Source organism: Urocitellus parryii, chromosome 12 (assembly GCF_045843805.1).
Source record: "Urocitellus parryii isolate mUroPar1 chromosome 12, mUroPar1.hap1, whole genome shotgun sequence".
NCBI classification, from domain to species: Eukaryota; Metazoa; Chordata; class Mammalia; order Rodentia; family Sciuridae; genus Urocitellus; species Urocitellus parryii.
This window is the reverse complement of record NC_135542.1, coordinates 16,141,302-16,161,556: the sequence shown is the minus strand read 5'-3', so window position 1 is coordinate 16,161,556 and position 20,255 is coordinate 16,141,302. Positions and strand designations below refer to the sequence as shown.

The 20,255-nt window shown below is 50.7% G+C and overlaps 1 protein-coding gene across 1 annotated transcript in view; it reads left to right on the top strand.

The window, feature by feature from the left end:
- The window catches only part of LOC144249582 (xylosyl- and glucuronyltransferase LARGE1-like), a 298,477-nt gene that overhangs the window by 245,691 nt on the left and 32,531 nt on the right, over window positions 1–20,255 (top strand). Inside the window, exons 7-8 of the mRNA XM_077791696.1 lie at window positions 4,025–4,180; window positions 17,890–18,053. Of these exons, the coding sequence (XP_077647822.1) occupies window positions 4,025–4,180; window positions 17,890–18,053 (320 nt within the window). The remainder of the gene's footprint in view (window positions 1–4,024; window positions 4,181–17,889; window positions 18,054–20,255) is intronic.

Genomic DNA, 20,255 nt, shown 5'->3' with positions numbered 1-20,255 from the left:
CTGAGACCTAATGTCCAGCATGTAATGGGCATTAGAAAAATGAGAGCTATTATTTATTTCTCTGGAGCACAGCTCAAGGTAGTTTTCTGTGTCCTGGTGATGGAAAACTGAAGGCCAAATGCCAATCAGCCCATACCTTCCCAGGCTTCATGGGCTTACCCACCCAGGGCAGCTGCCTTGCAGAAGGTCTTCTGCAGCCCCTCCCTTGCCATTGAGCCCCCATCCTCTCCGCCCACTTTTCCTTTACCCTTGCTCCTAATCCAGCCACACGTTCACCTGCCAGGCCACTAGATAAACCTGACCACTAGACAAACAGAGGCTGGCAGGGTGGGCAGGAGAGGGCTGAAGTGGGTGGGGAGCCTGGGTCTTGGTCCCAACCCTGGCCTGGCACAACCCACCATAGGATCCTGAATAGCACCTCTCCTCTCTGACCTCACTCTCCCCTTCTGTGAAGTGCTGAGAACTGGACATGACAGTGGTCAAGAACCCTGGATTCAGGGGTTCAAGTGGGCTTCAGGCTCAGCCCTGCCCCTTACCAGCTGTGAGATGTGGACAGGCCACACACAACCTCGGGGACACGAACAATAAGGGCAGGTGACCTGTTTGGAGTCTTTAGTGAGCATTACCTCCAAAGCACCATAGATTTGTACAAATGCATTGAGATGTGTCTGGGGGTCTGAGGGCCCTGTTCCCACTTAGGTCAGGTGTCTCCCCATTGAGGAACCCAGGTTTCCCAAGTCAGGTGGTACCCAGCATCTCTCCTCCTGGCTCAGCAGCTGGAGGGCACCAAAGTCATTTGAAATGAAGACGTGGCCCCACAGGCAATTGTTTCAACCTGTGGCCCAGGGTCTTCTCAGGCCCCGAGTGGGTGTCTTCTCAGGAGAATCTTCTTCTGACCCCTTCAAAAGGCACAGGAAGAAGACTGCATGTTTCCCCCTCAGCCTTCCCTGTAATGCCAGCCTCCACAGCTGGCCTCCTTCAGGTCTCCAGCCCTCCCTGCACCCTCTTGAGCTCCAGGTGCTCTCTCCCTGTGGCTGCAGGTCGTCCTGCTGGGAACCACATTTATGGAGCCACCCTAACTCGCAGGCCCTGTTGAAGGCATCTGTTCAGCCTCGACGCTACTTTATCAGGCGTACTGATTCTCACCTTGCAGAAACTGAGGCTCCAAGAAGGGAATGGCCAGGATGCCTCCTCCAAAGGGAGCGCAGAGAGAGGTGTCCTGCAGACAGGAGGTGGCTGAACCAGGAAGTGACTGAGCTGAACACGCCCAGTTCCTTTCCTCAGCGTCTTTGGGCCACTGTGACAAAACAGCATAACTGGGTGGCCTAGAACCAGCAGATGTTTGTTTCTCACAGTTCTGGATGCTCGGAAGTCCAAGGTCAAGGTGTGGAGGATCTGGGATCCGTCAAGGGCCACTTCCCTGTTCATAGATGGCCTCTTTGGGTGTGTCCTTGCATGGCTGCAGAGTGGATGGCTTCAGACTCTAACCCCTTCTATATAATCTTGTATGAGGACTCTTCCCTCAAGACTCAGTCATCTCCCGGGACCTGTCCCCTAATACCACTGCTTTGGAGATTGTGTGAACTGAATTCAGGGGTGGGGGGCTTCCATACATTCAGTTCATTACGTTAGGTATGCTAGTCCAGCCCCCAAGGTGAAGCAGTGAGACCACGGCTACGTAGGGGGAAACGAGAGCTTATTCTGCTTTCTGTGTAGTCAGTCATGGCATGAAAACGGAAGTGGTCAAAACCTGGCTTCTCGTGCTCACCACAGTACAGAGGAAAGTCCTGGGTTTGGGGGGTCAGAAAGTCTCATATGTGAAGCCTGGCTCCCACATTTGCCAGCTAGATGCCTTGGGGCAAGAACTCCTCGACAATTTCCTCATCTTTAAAATTTCTTGCCTCCTTAGGATGATTAGGAGGAGGACTCCAATTATCTCAGCGTGTTTTGTGTTGCTATAACAATACATGTCAGGCAGGGTAATGGACAAAGCACAGAAGTTGATTTCTTACAGTTCTGGAGGCTGGGAAGTCCACCAGTCAAGGGGCCTGCCTCATGCAAAGGCCTTTGTGCTGCCTCATCCCATGGCAGAAGGCAGAAGGGCAAGAAAGTGAGTGTGAGAGGGAAAAGGAGAGAGTGAAAGAGGGAACAACCACTTGGGACCAGGGCCACCATCTCAGGGTAACCCCTTGAGGTCCCTCCCTGGCTCTTCTGTTTCTCTGTGTGACCTCCCTCACCTGAAACCACCCTCCCTGGGCATGCACCCCTCTACCCCACCCCATCCTTCAGGGCTGCTGCAAGAGTCCTTCTACATATCCTGCCTGCACAGGGCCCTGCGTGTCCATCTCAGAGCCAGCAGAGTGCAGTGGTGAAGCAGGTGGAATTGGGCTGCTGGGGTGCTGCGCCTAATTCTGTATGACCATGGGCAAAGGGCAGAATTGTCCTGTGCCTCCCTTTCCCCATCTGTAGGGTGGCGCCGACCACTGTGCTGCCCCCATGGGCTTATATCAAAACAGTGAAGACCAATTCTCCATTGCTCATAGTTCCTATAAGTAATGATAATTATTAATCCTAATAATGAATGCTGCTATGTATTAATAATTAAAGGGCTCAGTGCAATTTTAATACATAGTAAATATTCTATAAATTTGCACTTGCCTTTTCCCAACTTTTTTTTTTGTGTATATATCTTGTCTTTCCAGTGAAATCAGAAAATGTGTCACCAAGGCCTCGTTTCTCAGCTGGAAATTACAACTGATTCATAAGCAGCCTGAATTCACCCCCCCCACACACACACACACACACACTCCACACTGGTCTTCTCCCTTACAGTCTGAGGGCTCTTCCCAAAACCTAAAGTTAGCAGTTTCCCCTTCACAGTCTCTACTGGCTGCAGCCTGGATCGGAACGTGGGACTCCTGGGTGCAGGGCATCAGCCTGGCCCAGTGCTCGGCCACCTCCCTCACCCCTGCCCCTGCCTGGGTGCTCCAGCTTCAGCCTGTGGCCTCCCCCAACATGTGGCCTCCTCGCAAGCCTCTCTTCTGCCTTGTCTCCCCAGAAACCACATGCCCACTCCAGAGCTGCCAGAGATTCTTGCTCTTCCCTCCCTCTTGCTTTCTCACACCTCTCCCCAGCAGACCATGAGCTTGCCATAGGCAGCCCCAGGGTCCTCTGGACACCTCCAGGTCCAGCACACTGTGGGTGCAAAAATGGTCAGAGCCAGTGTCCATTGAGCACCTACCCTGTGCTGGGCTTAATGTCTGCTAACTCACTCAGAGCCCGAGCTGAAGGCAGAGACCACCCGATTTCATCATTAACATGGCAGCTAAACGTGAAGCATTCACTTGAGACCTCCATAAAACAAAAATAGAACATTTCAGGGAAGTTACCACCCCTAGAGCTGAAGGAGCGGAGGGAACAGGTGGGATTATTAATGCCTGCGCCTCCAGGGTGGGGTCCCCAGCCAGGCTGGAGGCTCTGGGCAGAGAAGGGAGGCGACCAGGATGTCCTGAGTGTCACCAAAGCTGCCAGGGGGATTTCCCTGCTGTTTGAGGGAGGGCGTGTTGCGCCAGGGAGAAGACAGGGCATCAGGGGAGGCACCCGGGAACAGGAAGCCAGGGGAGGAGCACTGCTCCCCTCCCCCGGCCTCCGTCTCCCTCTGTGGCCCTGTGGGCAGTGCCACACAGATTTAGGGTTTGCAGAACCCTGACCTCTGCAGCACAAAGCAGGTGTGGGGCCCAGAGAGGGTCATGTAATAACTAGTCCAGGCTGGACCCATGAGGATTCCCGTTTCACAGATGAGGAAACCGAGATACGGGGCAATTCAGTCATCTATGCAAGTGACACCTGGACTGGCCAGGATTTGAGCCAGGTGCCCTGCCCTTAGCCACTGATCTGTCGATGCTGGATGAATGAATGAATGAATGAATGAATGGCAGTCCCGGGAGTCCTGCGAGGGCCAGGTCCGGGCCCCCTGCAGGTGCAAGGTCCCTCGCCTCCTGACTGCCCCCTTGTCGCCTGCCAGGTCATCCACTGGAACTCCCCCAAGAAGCTGCGGGTGAAGAACAAGCACGTGGAGTTCTTCCGCAACCTCTACCTGACCTTCCTGGAGTACGACGGCAACCTGCTGCGGCGGGAGCTGTTCGGCTGCCCCAGCGAGGCCGACGTCAACAGCAAGAACGTAAGTGGCTGTGCCTGCTCCTCCAGGTGCAGTGCCAGGCTCCAGGTCTGCCTTGGACCTGACGCCTCGCCTGCCCTGGGAGCCCACTCTCGGGTGCAAGGACACGTCAGTGGATCCCTTTCATGCTGTTCCTTGCGGGTCCCAGAGGGGACAGTCATCCCAGCTGGGTGGGTCAGAAGACCACCTGTGAAACGGCAGGTGAATTGTCTCGTGGCCAGGAGGCCCCCTTTGTCTTTGAGGACGTGGCATCTACCTGGGAGATCCGGGATCCAGGTCGGGGCAGTGCGTGGGGGGTGGGCACAGAAGGAGATTTCCACAGGTGTGACTTCATCAGTAAGGACAGAGTTAGGCGAGTAGTCGGAGGCACAGCTGACATCTCATTCTCCTGTCTCTTTGCTGTTTATAATTTTATCGTATGCTCTATCTCATTTGGTGCTCGTAGAAACCCTGTTTTACATTTGAAGCAATAGTGATACAGAGAGGCTAAGCAGATTATCCACAGGCACACAGCAAACTAGGAGCAAACTTGAGGCTGTCCCTCAGCTCTAAGGATATGGGGAAGCAGCACCTAGCAGACCTGGATTTATTTCTGGCCCCTTCCAATTAGCACCTGTGTAACCTCAAACACCTGCGTGACTTCTCTGTGCCTCAGTTTCTTCAACTGTCAGATGGAAATCCCAGCAGCTTGGGAGGCTGAGGCAGGAGGATCAGCACTTCGAAGTCAGCCTGCAACTTAGTGAGGCGCTAAGCCACTCAGTGAGACTCTGTCACTAAATAAAATACAAAAAGGGCTGGGGATGTGGCTCAATGGTTGAGGGCCCCTGAGTGCAATTTCCAGTGCAAAAAAACATCAAGAAACTGAGCGTGAACAGCTAGCTCAGGCTGCCATGTTAGATGCTCGGTAAATACCTGCTCCCGGCTCTTCTTGACCTTAGCATCAGACCCAGAAGTGATCGGTTCACTCAGTCCACAGTCATCATTGATCTAAGCACTGAGTGTTCATAGGTGGAGAGGGACAGTCGTCCCTGCTCCCGTGTAACTCAAATCCTAGTGGAAGAGAAGATTAATAACGAACCATCAGGAAAAATTGACGGCTAGTGGTGGGTGCTACCTAGCTATAGGCTAGTGAGGAGCTGGGCAGCTGTGTTGGTTGGGGGTCCAGGGAAGGTTTCCATGAGGAGGTGCTGTTTCATCTGAAATCTGAATGACAAGAAAGAGCTAGCCATGGCGGAGCCAAGGAAGTGCTCTGCAGGTGGAAGAAGTAGTGATGCAAAGGCCCTGAGGCAGGGCAGGCGTGAGGAGCAAAAGGATGGCCAGTGTGCCGGGGACTTGTGGGGAAGAAGAGGATCAGGCGGGCAGGGCCATGCTGGAAGGATTTTTAAACTAGAGTAAAGAAGGAGAATTCTGATTTTTCACCACGATTGTCATTATTTCTATGGTTGTTTTGGATGCTCTGAGAGTTCTTTTATCTTCCAGTGGTGGGGGAGGGTGACTAGAAGGTGCAGAGGCCTGTCTCACCTGGCTTTTTATCAGCACTGGTCACAGTGCTGCCCTTGCCCTTGGCCTCCAAGTCATGGTGAGGTCACAGCCAGCCCTGGCCCTTCTTCCCTTCACCCTAGAAGCCTCCTCCTGATGGTGGAGGGAAAGCCATTAAGTGCTTAAGCACTTAGAGGTTCAGAGAAGCACTCGGAGCTTTGAGCCGAGCTGGGTTCCTTGGGTTTTCTGCCAGTTCTCTGCTCACATTGGTCTCTGTCATCGTCATCAATATTTGAGTGTCCTCTTGACACTTCTCTGAACGCTGAATGAAAACACTTCTCTTTCCGTTTCCCCCTCCGTGGTGGAGGCCGAGGTAAAAGCCTTGCAGAAGGAAGCCCTCGTCCATCACCCAGGTCGGTGGCTTCCTGGAGCATGCTGCTGCGTCCTCAGAAGCCCCCTCTGCAGGTGACTCACCAGCTTTTCCTGCCGTCTCCGTCCCTGGGTGGATCCCCAGGGTGAAGGCGAACCTGGTCTTTCCTGGAATCTGTGACAGCCTTTATTTGCCCATAAGCCTGTGTGGATGCCGGTCACCCTCCCGGCACAGTGCAGGGCACTGGGCTTGACCTTGGAAACGGACCCGCCCCTGTGTGTAAGGTGCCATTTAACGCCCCTTAGAGAAGCTGAGAGGAGAGTCTGTCCAGGCCTGAGGAGGGCCTTGGACAGCAGTGCAGCCTTCCCTAAGCGCTCACCATGGACGTCATCCTAGCCTGTCCCCCTTGACTCCCACACAGGAGTGACGGCCAGCTGTCGGCAGCCAGGCTCAGGCTGGGCCACGTACTGCCAGTCCCACAGCCCCTGGTTGCTCACGTATCCCAGTGTCCATCAGCAGAAACTTCCTCTGACCCTCCTAAAGTCACCCTGCCAGTCACTTTGTGTCACCTACCTTATTTTCTTTCCTTCATAGCACACACTTCTCTCTGCAGTGTTCTGGTTCCTGTATTTGTTTCCTAGGTTTTTTTTCCCTTAATAAAACCAATATAGCAGCCTCCTAGATGGGGAACTGTACTGTTCTCCTTTCAGGTCCCCTCCCCTAGGGTAGAACTAAGTGTATAATAAATATTTATTGAATGAACATAGTGAGCAAATTTTAAAAAGAAGTCCTGGGTGAAGGAAAGAGCAGATAAAGGAGTAAAGAACCAGAGAAAGAACACGTCAGCTGTGTCCAGGAGCGCAGGCCTGTCGGGGAGCATGGGGCTCAGTGTGGCTCTCTCCTGTGGGCGGTGAGGTCGGTGACCAGGTTTTAGGCAGGGTGGATTTACACTGGAGAAACATCAGTGCAGAGAACAGAATGAAAGCAGCAAGACTGAGGCAGGAAAACCACGCCACGCCGAGGCCTCGCCCCAGCCCAGGGGCTGAGATGACAGCGGGGTCTGCTCTGGGGCGGCAGAGGCGAGCGGAGGCAGCAGATGGGTTCTAAGCCCAGGGAGCAGGTGCTCATAAATCAAAGACAGTGGGCCCCTGCGCCTGGGTCCAGGCAGATGTCTCCACTGGCTAAATCGACTCTGGGCAAGGAGAGGTCTGGAGACACTCCGCAGCATGTTGAGCACTGTCTGCAAACACAGGGAAGGAGGACGATCTTGCATGGGGCTCAAAGCCAGATGCGCCCGACTCTGGGAAGAGGGCATTAGAGCGCAGATGGTGGTGAGGCTGGAAGAGACAAAGGCAGGGAGCTCTTCACCCGACTTCGGGTTCCAGATGGAAGCAAGACCCCATGGCAGAGTGTCCAGGTCTCTGGATTCATTCATCCACTCCGCAGATGCTCATTCAAACAGGCCCCAGCCTCGGGCGGGAAGCCTTGCAGGCTGAAGTCCAGCTGAGCAGTGCACACAGGCAAGGGGTGGCCATGCGAGGGGACAAGGGCCAGCATGGTGGCTGCACTCTGAGAGTGCGTGAGAAGGCATTTCACTGACAGGAGAGAGAGATGCACCAGGGTGCACCTCCTCTTCCTGGAGGAGGCCAGATTTGGAGGATGAGCGTGTGGCATGAGGCCTCTGGAGGGTGGACTGTGGGAGGAGGGGCAGCATGTGCAGCGGAGACCAGAAGTGAACGTCAGCATAGCGCGTTTAAGGACGCTCAAGGGGCTCAGATCCCAATGAAGACGATGTGAGGACCGTGAAGGGTGTTACAAGATCATTGTTGTTCCTTCGGTGGGGAGGTGATGGGGACGTCAGGCGTGAGCGTCCTGGTGACGTGCTCCCCTGTGCCATAGACAGATGACCTCAGAGAACTCACACATATGCTCTGAGCCTCAGGTTTACCACCTGATAAATGGGCACAGTGATGTCTTTGTCATGGTGTCTCATGGGTTATCTCTGTGAAATCATCCACTAAGGAGGACGTAATCCAGGGACTACCTCCTCAATGAGAAGCTGAGATGTGAGGAGCAGAGCCTCTGATTGGACTGCGCTTTCTAGGACAGGACAGTATGGCTTAGAAGCAAACTACCTCCACCAGTGGTGGGTCCCACCAGCCACTCCTGTCCATCACTGATCTGGGTGTCTCTCCCTGGAACCGGTGAGTTGGCTTATGTAAGGTGGAAGGCACTCGGGGTGCATCCGCGACTGTGAGTTGACTGAAGAGGGGATGGAGGTAGGATTCCATGCCTTGACATTTCTCTCCCTGACCCTCAGTGGTCTCATCCTTCAAGCAATCCAAGAAACCCTGGGACTCCACAGAACACAGCTGGGTAGCCGTGGATCTTCTGCATCCCTTCCCCATTCAATATTCCACCCATAGCATCCTACCCAGCTCGTACCTGGGCTCTGCTGGAATCCTCCTACGCACAGCCAGCACGCCTCCTCCCGAGCCAACTCTGCTGCAGCTCATGAGACCCGGACACTAAACCCCACCCTACCTGGTGTTGACTTGAAGTCTTCCCCTAAGAGACTCGTTAACCTGAGGCCTGTCTTCTGGAGCAGTAACAAACAGGGACACCCACTCTTGTCCCTGATGGCCCATCCTGGCACTGGTGGACAGAGTTCTGTAGGATTGTGATTCTGAAACACGCAGATCCCCTAAGCCTCTATCTGCAGAGTGATGCTACATCACCAAGGAGCCCTTGCACCACCCAAGGAAGTTTCCAGATAAGGGAAGCTGACCTTGCTAAGCCACACCCATTAAGATGGACAGGTTTTAACACATCTGGGTGGGAGTCATGTTCAAGTCTGGGCCCTTCCCTGAATAATGACATGAAGCTTAGGTGGTCATTTTTGATGACCAGGGTTACAATGGGTAAAGCCAGAGGAGCCAACGGTTGGCCAGAGGAGGGAAGATGCTATTTATGCTGGCAGGAAATGGCCAGGGACCACTTGCTGCTTGTTCTGCAGATTCCTTTCTGACAGCTGTCACTTTCAGTTTATCGTCTCCAGGAACAGCCCTCTGCGGGCTCACTTCCTTCTTCATCCTCCCCATGGCATCCACAAAAAGGATCAGACACACAGAGGGTTTTAATTCAGAAAGACTAATGGTAAAGGAATGATCCGTTATATGTCAAAAGTTAAATTATGAAACATATCTGACATCCAACAAGTGCAGAAACCAAAAGACTGGGTACCAGTTTGGAAAATTTGGAATTTGCATAGAATTGTAGTCAAGTTGGGCGTCTGTAGATAACAGCGTTCTACTCCTGGACCACAGCAGACATCACTAGTTGAGGACTGCACTCTGTGGCCCTGGCCCAGGCTGGAGTCCCCCAAGAGCCACACTCCAGGTCATCTGTGCTCATCGCCTCGCCCTGGCTCAGTTCAGAAACCCGCTGGGCATCCCTGTGCTGAGTATTAGTCACTCAAATCTCCCTGGTGCTAGACAGCTCTGGGCTGTTCCAAGACCTTTTCCTGCTTTCTTCTAGCCTTTTAGCCTTTGGGAATGGGAGATTTCCTGCAGAGGAAGAGGAAGGGACATACAACCAGCATCTTCACCACAGTGGGAGGGAGGCTTCCTGGGTCAGACTGCACAGAGCCCCAGGAGGAGATGAGTTACTTGTTCAAGTCACACAACCCCTAAAGGATGGGGCCAGCATTTGAGACCAGCTCTGCCTAATCTAAAGGCACAAGACCAGGACTGTGCTTCACAGGTACAGGTAGCTGCATATTTGGAAGTCGCATAATAATAACGGCTGGTGATTCCTGGTTCGCCCAATTGTTTTACTTAGTTTTTCTTCCTCTTTAGTTAATCCTGCAGGTATTTGTTATTGTGTCCATATTATGGCAGTAACCACCCCTACAGCATGCCCTAAGCCTCAGGGCTCCTTCCTTTCGTTTACTTTATAGCCCTTACCACCAATCAAAATATTCATGACATTAATTTTGTTGATTATCCATCAGTTTATCTTTGTGCCTATTGAAGATCTCCTGGAACCTGGTTCCTGATCAAAAAAAAATTTTTTTGTTGAATGAATAAACTGTAACAAGGTATTTTCTTGAAGCCTTTGTGGTATGCCAGGATGATCCCTGTGTTTGGAATCAGGAAATCCAGCCCTGTGTGAGATCTCTAATTTGGGGCATATTCTAGCATTTTGTAAGTCTCAATTTTCTCACCTGTAAAATGGCCAGTAAGTAAGCCCTCCCAGGCTGTTTTAAGAGAGCTGAAGGGATTAGAGTGGCCAGTGTGCTCCGAGACCTAGGTGGTCATAGTCAGGAGAATTGGAGGAAAGTTTGGGGGACCTCCCTGACCACCACTCTGAGGTCCTGCTGAGAAGGTGGCGGGCTGGCCCCCTATGCACCGTGTCCCCCATCCTGAGCCCACTAAGGGGAAAGACAACAGTATCACCAAGGCTCAATTAGAAGTTAAAAATAAGACACATAAGAACAGATTCTATAAACACTCATGTCGTCATCCAGCGCCGCACCGCCAGGAACAGATGGCTGTGTGGAAACAGCTGTGTCCCCGAGGAGCCCTGGAGGAAAACCGGAATGCATTCCTGCTCTCACGTGCAGCCGTATGTCACTGGCTCTTCAATCAGCGGTGGGCAGCAGGGCCCAGGCTGGACAGGCTGCCCAGGGCTGCTTGCCAGTGACCCTCAGAAGCTCCAGAGGCAGAGTTGCTCACTCTCCCTTTTTCCTTTTGTCAGACTCCCCCTCCCCTGAGTGACACCCCCTTCCCCTTTTATGTATGCCTTAGGTCAGAGGCATCTCGGCATAAGATTGCCACACACAACATCTCAGGAGTGCCAGCTGGGGGACTGGAGGCCATCCACTCCAACTCCCTGTGCTCATCTGCAAATGCAAGTGGCAGTGATTCCCGCCTGATTGACTTAAGAGGACTAAATCAGGAAAGACAGGAGCTTAGGTCAACGTGGCACAGACCCCTCCCCAAACCAAGCTGTGTTCATTTCAGATGGCACGGTCACCATTGCTGACCCCTCTGCCTCTCCTTCTAGACCACAGGATCAATGGAGGGCAGATACGGGCTCGTTTCCCATTCCTAGCAGAGGCATAGCGTGTGTGATGTATGAATACCTGGGACAGAGGACGCCGTGCCTCGGCCGACCCTGTCTGAGCCTTCACTGAAGAGCCCTGGGTGCAGCCTCCCCGTCCCATGAAAGAATGAAGGGATGAAAGGGGCTCATGGTGTTTTCTTGATTAAAAAAAAAATCCTTTGGGTTCCTGGAACTTGTTGATTAACACACAAAGCAGATGGCCATGGTCCTTCCCTCCCTCCCCATCGGTGTGATTCAGTAAAACTGAACTGCTCTGTGGAGACCACAGGGAATGCCTGGTCAGGTTTCAGGAACCGAGGAGGGGATCCCTGTGCCCTGTTTCCTCATCTTTCTGCCATGGAGAGTGAGGCCAGCCCTGCCTGTCTCAAACAGGTGTGGGGAGGGACAAATCAAACAGTGGAGATGAAGGCCACCAAAAGGTGAGAGTCACATTGAAGGTAGAGGAACTCTCTCGAGTGTTAATTGATTCCCCAGTGTTTCTATCGATTTCTCTAACACCCAGAGGGAAAAGAAGTCTCTAGAAGAAACCAAACAAGTGACCTCCTAGACTTCATTTGGTCCCTTGTACTCTGAGGCCATTGCTTCCCGATGAGAGTGCAGTGCCTGTCAAAGTCCACAAGCAGCTGTCAGAGGACTGCGCTTGCTAGAAGTCATGCTCGCAGCAAGTCCAAATGGGTGCTCCTGATCAACAGGGGACTCTTCTACAGGCTCAGACCCAGACTCCTTCCACCTTGTGGCTCTGCCCTCCATGAAGTCCTAGATACTTCTTCTGGATTCTCTTTCTCTGGGTGTCAGCCCAGAAAACAAAGTGAGCACTGTACCTCAGTGAGGCTCAGAAGTGGTGCCCGTGCTAACCCAGGCCAGCCCAAGTTCCATGGACATCAGCCACAGGGTTACCCTAGACTGTAAGGACCTGGAAATGCAGCCTAGCTGGGTGCCCAGGAAGAGAGAAGGTGGATATTGGTGAGCACCATGCCTCTGCTACCTTGAGGAATGCAGGTACTGAGTCCTCTTCATCCCTGCTTGAGGAGTCCTTGTAGTGGTTTGGTGACTGCAAGAACTCGGAACAGATTCACCAGGTCTGAATCTCAGCTGCTCTGCTCACTCATCATGAAACCCGGAACAAGTGGCCCAGCCTTTCAGAGGATGGGTGCCTTCCTATCACTCTCCTAACTTGGGGAGCTGGTTGGATGAAATGAGAGTCCCTGCCAGGCTGGGTGCACATTCCCTGGTCTTTCAGAGGTATTTTTGAATCCCAAACTCTTTGTTTGGACTTTCTCAAGGTCTCAGAGAAAATGAGTGTCAGTGAAATTGGGGCTCAGTTTCCAGTTTTATGCCCATAATCTAAGTCTTTTGCTTTGCCCAGCTGTGAACAGAAGTTCGTTAGGCCAGGAACTGGGACAGACTTCCACCCCTCTACCCCCTCTGGCATGTCTACCCATCATTTCCAGCAGCTCAAAGGTCAATCTAGGCCACTGTCCTTAGGGATGGAAGAAAATAAATGCAAACCGCTTAAAGGGCCGATTTCCCTTGAGTCTAAATCTCCCTGTGCCTCAGCTGGCTGCCCAGAGAAGCAATTTAGTAAATGCATTTGATCTCAGGAGAAATCTCTCTTTAGTTTCTGTGACTTGCTTGCCAGGAGCCCTGTGTTCCTCCTGTGGCTGAAGAGCAGAGTAGGGTAGCATTCAGACCCTCTGAAGGAAAGCAGTCCCTGCCACTCAGTCTCTCCAGAGACACTACCCCATCCCTGGGTGAAAGAGAGGCTGATTTTAAGCTGCTAGAGTCTTCCTCTTGAGATAACATCGGCAATAAAAAAGCCTGTATTAGAATCTGAAAAGGCACATTATGTAATCATAGAGCACATTGCTCAGGTTTGCATAGCACTTTACAGTTTACAAAGCACTTTCACATGCATTAACTCATTTGAGCAAATTGCAGGGAATCAGTTAACTACAGAAAAGTATAAAGGAGCAATAAAATTTATCTTTGAACCCATCACTCAGAGAAAAATCTTTGTTAACCTTATAATGTTCCCTTTGATCTATTTTCTAGCGTTTTTTGCTAGTTTGCATTTGTCTGTTTGGGGACCCTAATGCATATACATTTTTATGGCCTGTCTTCTTTACAGAACACTGTACCTTCAGCCTCTCTGACCTTCACATCTGTCCAGGGAAGAAGTAATTGTGCTGTGAAATGTCCATGGTTTGAAATCCAAAGACTGAGTCTCCGTTTTCTCTTTTGTGTAAGAAATGTGTGCTGAAGGGTTAAACTAATGAAGCAATGCAACAGAGAATTTTGGCACTGTACCTAGCACATAGTAGGTATTCTGTTTATAACAGCTGAATATAGGTGACAGTCACAGTAGCGATAAATATTATACCAAAGCCCAGGATGACATCTGCTGGACCTGCAGTCTTGCAGACAGCTGTGTCTGGCAGCTTCCCACAGTATCTGGCGTGGTTCCTAGACCCCACCTGTTAAGCACCAGGTGAGCTTGGGAGGTAGATTCCAGTGAATCATATTAGTGGTGCTGCAGAGTTCACAGACAGAGGCCACTTATCCCGCAGGACACTGGTGACACTTCCTGCCATGGCAAGCTGGCCATGGTAGATCTGGAAGCTCTGTCCTTGACCACTGCCCGCTGTGTTACCATGCAGGGAGGGGCTGAGCACGCCCACGGAGGCTTGCTGACCTCACCTGCTGCTCCAGAGGTTCCAGGCTCAGGGCATTCAGAGATGAGTCAGGTTCAGCCCTTACCTGAGCCCACCACTGCACAACTGCTCTCTAGAAAATGGCTCTGCAACCCACTGACCTTAGGGTGTCTTTCCCCCGATGAAAGGAATGTGTGTGCACGTGTGTGTGTGCGTGTGTGTGTGTGTGTGTGTGTGTAAAGGGGAGGAGGAGAAAGCCCCGTACACACATGCATTTTTCATGCCCTGGTCATTAGTGTTCTTTCCCACAGTGAGGATAAGCCCCAGGTCAGGGAGAGCCCCTCTCTCCACAGACACCTGCCTGCCTGCCCTTCCAGACACACGGCCCACACTCTCCCTCTCTTCTGCTCGTGGGTCTTGAAGCCGTGTGTGTACCTTTGTGAACACATTCAAAATACAAAACAAAACCAAGGGAAGAAGACAATGAGCCCCTCTCTTGCAAAAAGAGTTTCGCAGCTGTCTGGTTTCTGAATGGGAATGGTGGTCTTTTCTCTTTTGCAGCTCGGGTGAGGGAGAGGACATCAGTGGGTTAAGTTTCCTCCTGGGAGGTGACATAATGGTTTCTAGTCACAGTTGAGTTCCTCAAGGAGACGGGCTTGGCCACACTGCCTGCTCTTCATGAATCAGAGTGTCACCCCACTCAGCCAGCCCTGCATCCCCCAGGCCCTTGACATACAGTCTTCTTCAGGTGTCCTCGGGCCCAGGTGTCTCCTCTCCTACTAGAGTCCTAATAACTGTGATAGCAGGTGATGTCTGATGAGTCTCTCCTTTTATCCAAACACTGGGCTTTTTGTACACAGCATCTCTCACCATCCCCTGGTACCATCGCCGTCCCCCTTTTACAGTTAAGGAAATCGAAGCTGGGTAAGGTTAACAGCCCCCCCCACCTCCTGCAGTGGTCCAGGCAGGAGAGGCATCTCCGTCCGAGGCCTGGTGAGCATCTTTCCTGGAAAGGAGCCAGGTGGTGGAGGGGCGAAGACCAGCTTTGACCTCCCCGAGTGACCTTGGGAATCTGAAACGGCCTTCCCCACCATCAAGGCATCTTTGGTGTGTCACTGGTGGGCACCGAAGGGAATGAGTAGGCACACTCTCAGATTCCCCAAGCAGAGCTTGGTGCCTGTTTGTCTGCTCTCCAAAATCTTTTCAGCCACCACAGACCCTTGAACTGCAAATAGCAGGCAAAGAGTGGATTTAGGAATGGACTTATTGGTCACCTTCTGTGCACATAATTAGAGGACAAGGGAGGAAACTGGAGGGATGGGTCTTCCCCATGATCCCAGTCTTCTTGTCTGCAGATACTTTTCATGCATGCAACACATGGGTATGGAGCACTTCCAAGAGTGAAGTGTCACCGTGTCACCAAGGTAGTTGCCCTCAAATAATTGCAGTTCAAGTTGACAAATGCTTTCATGGAGCCATGGGGCAGTTGTTCTTGGAGCACAGAAAAGAAGGATCATGGAACCGGGCACAGCCACCAAAGGTCTCAGAGAGACAGTATATTACATCGTCTGTGCTAAATTTTGAAAGGTAAATAGAAGGTCCCTAGGTGTAGAAGAATAGGGTGGGGTGAAGGAGGGCCAGCAGCGGGGGAAGAACACGACATGGAAGAAAGTCAGAGATGTGGAGAGAAAGGCAGGTTTGGAATCACAGGGAAGATCCTTGATGGGAGTATTGAATATGTGGGGGTGACAGGCAGAGAAAGCTTTGTGTGAGTGTCCCCCAGGAAATCGGGATTTAGTCCTACAGTGATATGTAGGACTTTGATAAGGGGTGAGCCTGCTCATAGGATCTTAGCTGCACTGAGACTTCCAGCTCCTGGTCACCCGCCTGTAATCCCAGTGGCTCAGGAGGCTGAGACAGGAAGATTAGGAAAGCCAGTGCCAGCAACTTAGTGAGGTCCCCATCCACTCAGTGAGACCCTGTCTCTAAATAAAGTAGTTTAAAAAGGGCTCAGTTTGTTCAGTGCCCCTGGGTTCAATCCCTAGAACCAAAAAAGAAAAGAAAAAAGTTGGCATAGGGGAATCTTCAATTGGGCAAGGCCATCAAGCTGACTTGAAAAGTCGGATAATATCCCTGATTGCAGTCTTTTTCACTGGAAAAATTTTAAAGGTAGCCTATAACATCCCATAGACACTAGATCTCAGCAGATTCCCCAAGGAGCATCTGGAAATATGGGACTACATTTAGGTTGTACCGAGCCATCTGTAGAGGCTATGAGCATTTACCTTTGAAAGACTCAGGAGAGCAACTGTCCTTAGGTGGTGCGGACCCTGCCATGTAAAAGGGCCCCCCACACAGTGCTAATTTACATTATTAGTTTTCTCTTCTTCAAACCCCATAAAACATCAATGACCCAAGAAATGTTTGTTGGAGCAGAATTGTTGATCTTGACAGGACCCATCACATGACTGGGGCAATTGAGGAGAATGTGCCCTGCCCCAGCTGTCGGTCCTGTTGGGGCAGGCTAGTCTAGACCTTTTCTCTTGGCTGTGGTAGAAGTGCAAGAATTACATGCGTTTTTCTCTTGAAGGCTCACCTCAGAATGGGAAGGACATTGATCCCTTGCATTCTTTTAGCAAAAGCCCATCACAGGTCCAGTCCACATTCAGTGGTTGGGAAGATAGACCCAGCCTCTGTCATAAGCCCCACTGCAAAGGGTAGGATACCGTGGGGAAAGGAATGAAGAATTAGAGCAATTGATAGAATCATCCACCACAGCACGACTCTTAAGAAATGACATCATAGCGTGATCTAACAAGGCTGTGGTCTTAACTGATAGAAAGCCATGCAGAAGCAAGTTAATGTATGGTGGTTTTGAAATTTAAAAAAATAAAAGCATCTCCTTGGAAAAACATTATTCCTTCTACTCCTTTCAGCCAGATTGGTAACTCTAGACACATAAACTTTAGTCTATATTCAACTGAATGTTATCAAGTGATGGAGAAGGCGGATGTAACAGAAGAAACATAGGAACCAAATGTGTGAATGTTGGCCAATTATTGTTTTATAGAAGTCAATTATACTGAAATACAAACTGCATGCAACAGGCCCCACTGTTCTTAGTCTGCCTCTAGGCAAGTGTCCCCAAATGTGTGCACCCTGGTAACCATCATGCCAGTTGGGATGTGGGTCATTTCCATCACCCTTAAAGCTCCCTTGCTCTTCCAAGGCCATTCTCTCCACACTCCACACCTGCAGATTCCGTTTCTATCACTGAGGATGAGCTTTGTACCCAGTTTTGTTTTGTTTTGTTTTGTTTTGTTTTAATTCCAGTTGTTCATCTGTAACCCAGGTGCCCTCATCCTGTGGTTATTGGTTGCTGTGGGGTGTAGTGAGAGGGTGTGGCCTGGGCAGCTGCATCTGCATATCAGTATTTGCATATCTCATGAGCATCCAGGTAACGGGCCAGCCTGCTGTCTCCACCAGTCCAGGTAGGAGGAAGTAGAGCTGAAGACTTCTGCAACAGATTATTGAAGTGAGAATTTCTTAGAGTTAGGGAAAAAAGAGAGAAGAGAAAAAAAAAGTGGTTGTTTTGATGTTGTTTAAACATAGGTAAAATTAAAGGAAATAAGAGTTTTATTTATATATTTGTTTGGTTTGTTTTACAATATTTGGCCCAAAGATTGAAATCTGTAGCCCTAGGGGAAGAAAAGCGTCAGGTCACATGGAGGTCCTCCTGTGTGGGTTTTTCTCCTCTTTGGACTTTCTCCCTGTTATCATTTTTGGTTGTTCTTCCGGGTCACCTAGTTTACGGGGAATGAGTGGCAGTCAGTGAGCATGACCATTGCTCCTAGCCAAGCGGGGCTCAGCCCTCAGATGGTGAGGCTTTTGTCCTCGTGATTACCTTTTTGAAATTAGATTCAATCTCTGGGGAAACAAAGATGGAGATTCTTCCTGCATCTGCCAAAGCACCAACAAGGCCCCAATATGTGATAAACTCTGAGAGGGCAGAGCGTGCTGGCAGCTCGCTCGCCCCTTGGAGCATTTATTCTCGTCCCCAAGCCCTGTGCCCTCCTGCCTTGCAGCTCCAGAAGCAGCTGTCGGAGCTCGACGAGGACGACCTGTGCTATGAGTTCCGGCGAGAGCGCTTCACCGTGCACCGCACCCACCTGTACTTCCTGCACTACGAGTACGAGCCAGCTGCAGACGGCACCGACGTCACCCTGGTTGCCCAGCTCTCCATGGACAGGTATGGCCAAGCGGGAGATGGCCTCACAAGCTTAGGATAAGATAGGGCCAGGCTGGTGTCTCAGCCCCTCCCCCACGTTGCAAACGAGGACCTTCTTTTTCCTGCCGCTGCTGTTGGCTGTGGGTCACGGGGAGGGCTGATTCTTTCGAGGTGAAGCCCTACTCAGATTCATTGCTGGTGGGACTGCAAATTGGTGTAGCCAATGTGGGAAGCAGTATGGAGAACCCTTGGAAAGCTGGGAATGGAACCACCATTTGACCCAGCTATCCCACTCCTCGGTCTATACCCAAAGGACTTAAAATCAGCATACCTCAGGGACACAGTCACATCATTGTTTATAGCAGCACAATTCACAATAGCTAAACTGTGGAACCAACCTAGATGCCCTTCAGTAGATGAATGGATAAAAAAAAAATGTGGTGTATACACAATGGAATATTATTCAGCATTAAAAGAGAATAAAATCATGGCATTTGCAGGTAAATGGATGGAGTTGGAGAAGATAATGCTGAGTGAAGTTTTCCAAGCCCAAAAAAACAAATGCCAAATGTTTTCTCTGATTTAAGGCTGCTGATTCATAATGGGGGGAGGGGTGGGCATGGGAGGATTAGATAAACTCTAGATAGGGCAGAGGGAAAAGGGGAAGGGGGAGGGGAGGGGCATGGGGGTTGGAAAGACGGTAGAACGAGATGGACATCATTACCCTAAGTACATGCATGAAGACAGGAATGGTGTGACTCTACTTTGTGTACAACCAGAGACGTGAAAATTGTGCTCTGTATGTGTACTGAAATGCATTGTGCTGTCATAAAAAAACAAATTAAAATTTTAAAAAATGAAAAAAGTGGGGGAGGGGATGTGCAGTCTGGAGCCCCAGGGAGGTATTTGCTATTCCTTTTCTATGTATGTGAGTGGATGCAACAAACCTTCGTCCAGCATTGCCAACAGTACTGAGCCTGGCCCTTATATAATGTGCAGTCTGATGCGACATTTCTCAATCTTGGCCTTGGACAAACTGAACCATGTGGGAGCTTTTATAGCAAATTCACATCCAGGAGCCATGGCAGACCCATTACTTAAGAATCTTTGTGGAGGTGGAGTCCTTGGCGTTGTTTGCTTTAAGCTTGTGGTATACAGCAAGGCAAGAGGCATAAGTAGCAATAACAATTAAATAAAATTATAAGTGTAATAAGTGCTTTGCAGGAACAGGGACAGATAACACCAATGGCATGTTGGGGGACCTTCTTTAGGCAATATGGTTAGGGGGCATCTCTCTGAGGAGGGGACATTGCTATAGAGACCTGGAGAGACTCAGCACATGCATTGCTGAGAGAAGAGCCTTCCAGGCAGACAACTGAGCAAGTGCAAAGCCCCTGTGGAGGGAAGGGATTCTGCATATTCAAAAACCTGGCAGAAGACCAAGGGAAGTTTCAGGGGATTGGGAGGAAGGTGTCATGGGATAAGATCATGGAACACTGGGTGTTCGTAAAATATTTGGATTTTATTCAAAGTACAGTAAGAAGTTATTGAAGAAATTCATGCAATCAATCATTGATCTAACTCACATTTTTTAAGCCATCTCTTTGGATGCCAGGAGGTGGGCGGTTGTGAAGAGTCACAGTTGGTCACTCAGCCCCACACAGCTCTAAGCAGGGCCAGTGCTTCCCCGTCCTCAGTGTTCTCATCTCCAAGTCCATGCCATCACACAGCCCGTATAAGTGTCTTCATATTCATGTGCCAGGGCTCTGGGGCTGGGAATATCTGTATGAAGACCCCGTCCCTGCCACTTAGGACCCAGGCAGGGTATTTGTTTCTTATTGTCAGGTAAGAAATTACCACCCACGAAGAAACTCAAGAAAACGCATGTTTATTACCGTACAGTTTCTGGGCTCAGGAGCCTGGAGGCTCCTCCGAAGGGTCCTCTGCTCAGGGTCTTGGGACCGAAGTCAAGATGTCGGCTGGGGCTGTGAGGTCATCTAGGAGGAGTCAGCCACTTGGAAGCTCCTTCACACTTTGTTAGAGTCTGGTTCTAGGACTGAGGTTCCTGTTTCCTTGCTGGCTATTGACTGAGGTCCTTCTTAGATCTGGAAGCTTCTGTCAGGTCCTAGCCATGTGGCCCTCTGACAGCATGGCGAGCTGAGAATCTGTCCCTTATATTCCCAGATCCTGCCCACACCCAAGGGGAAGGGATTCAACAGGGTG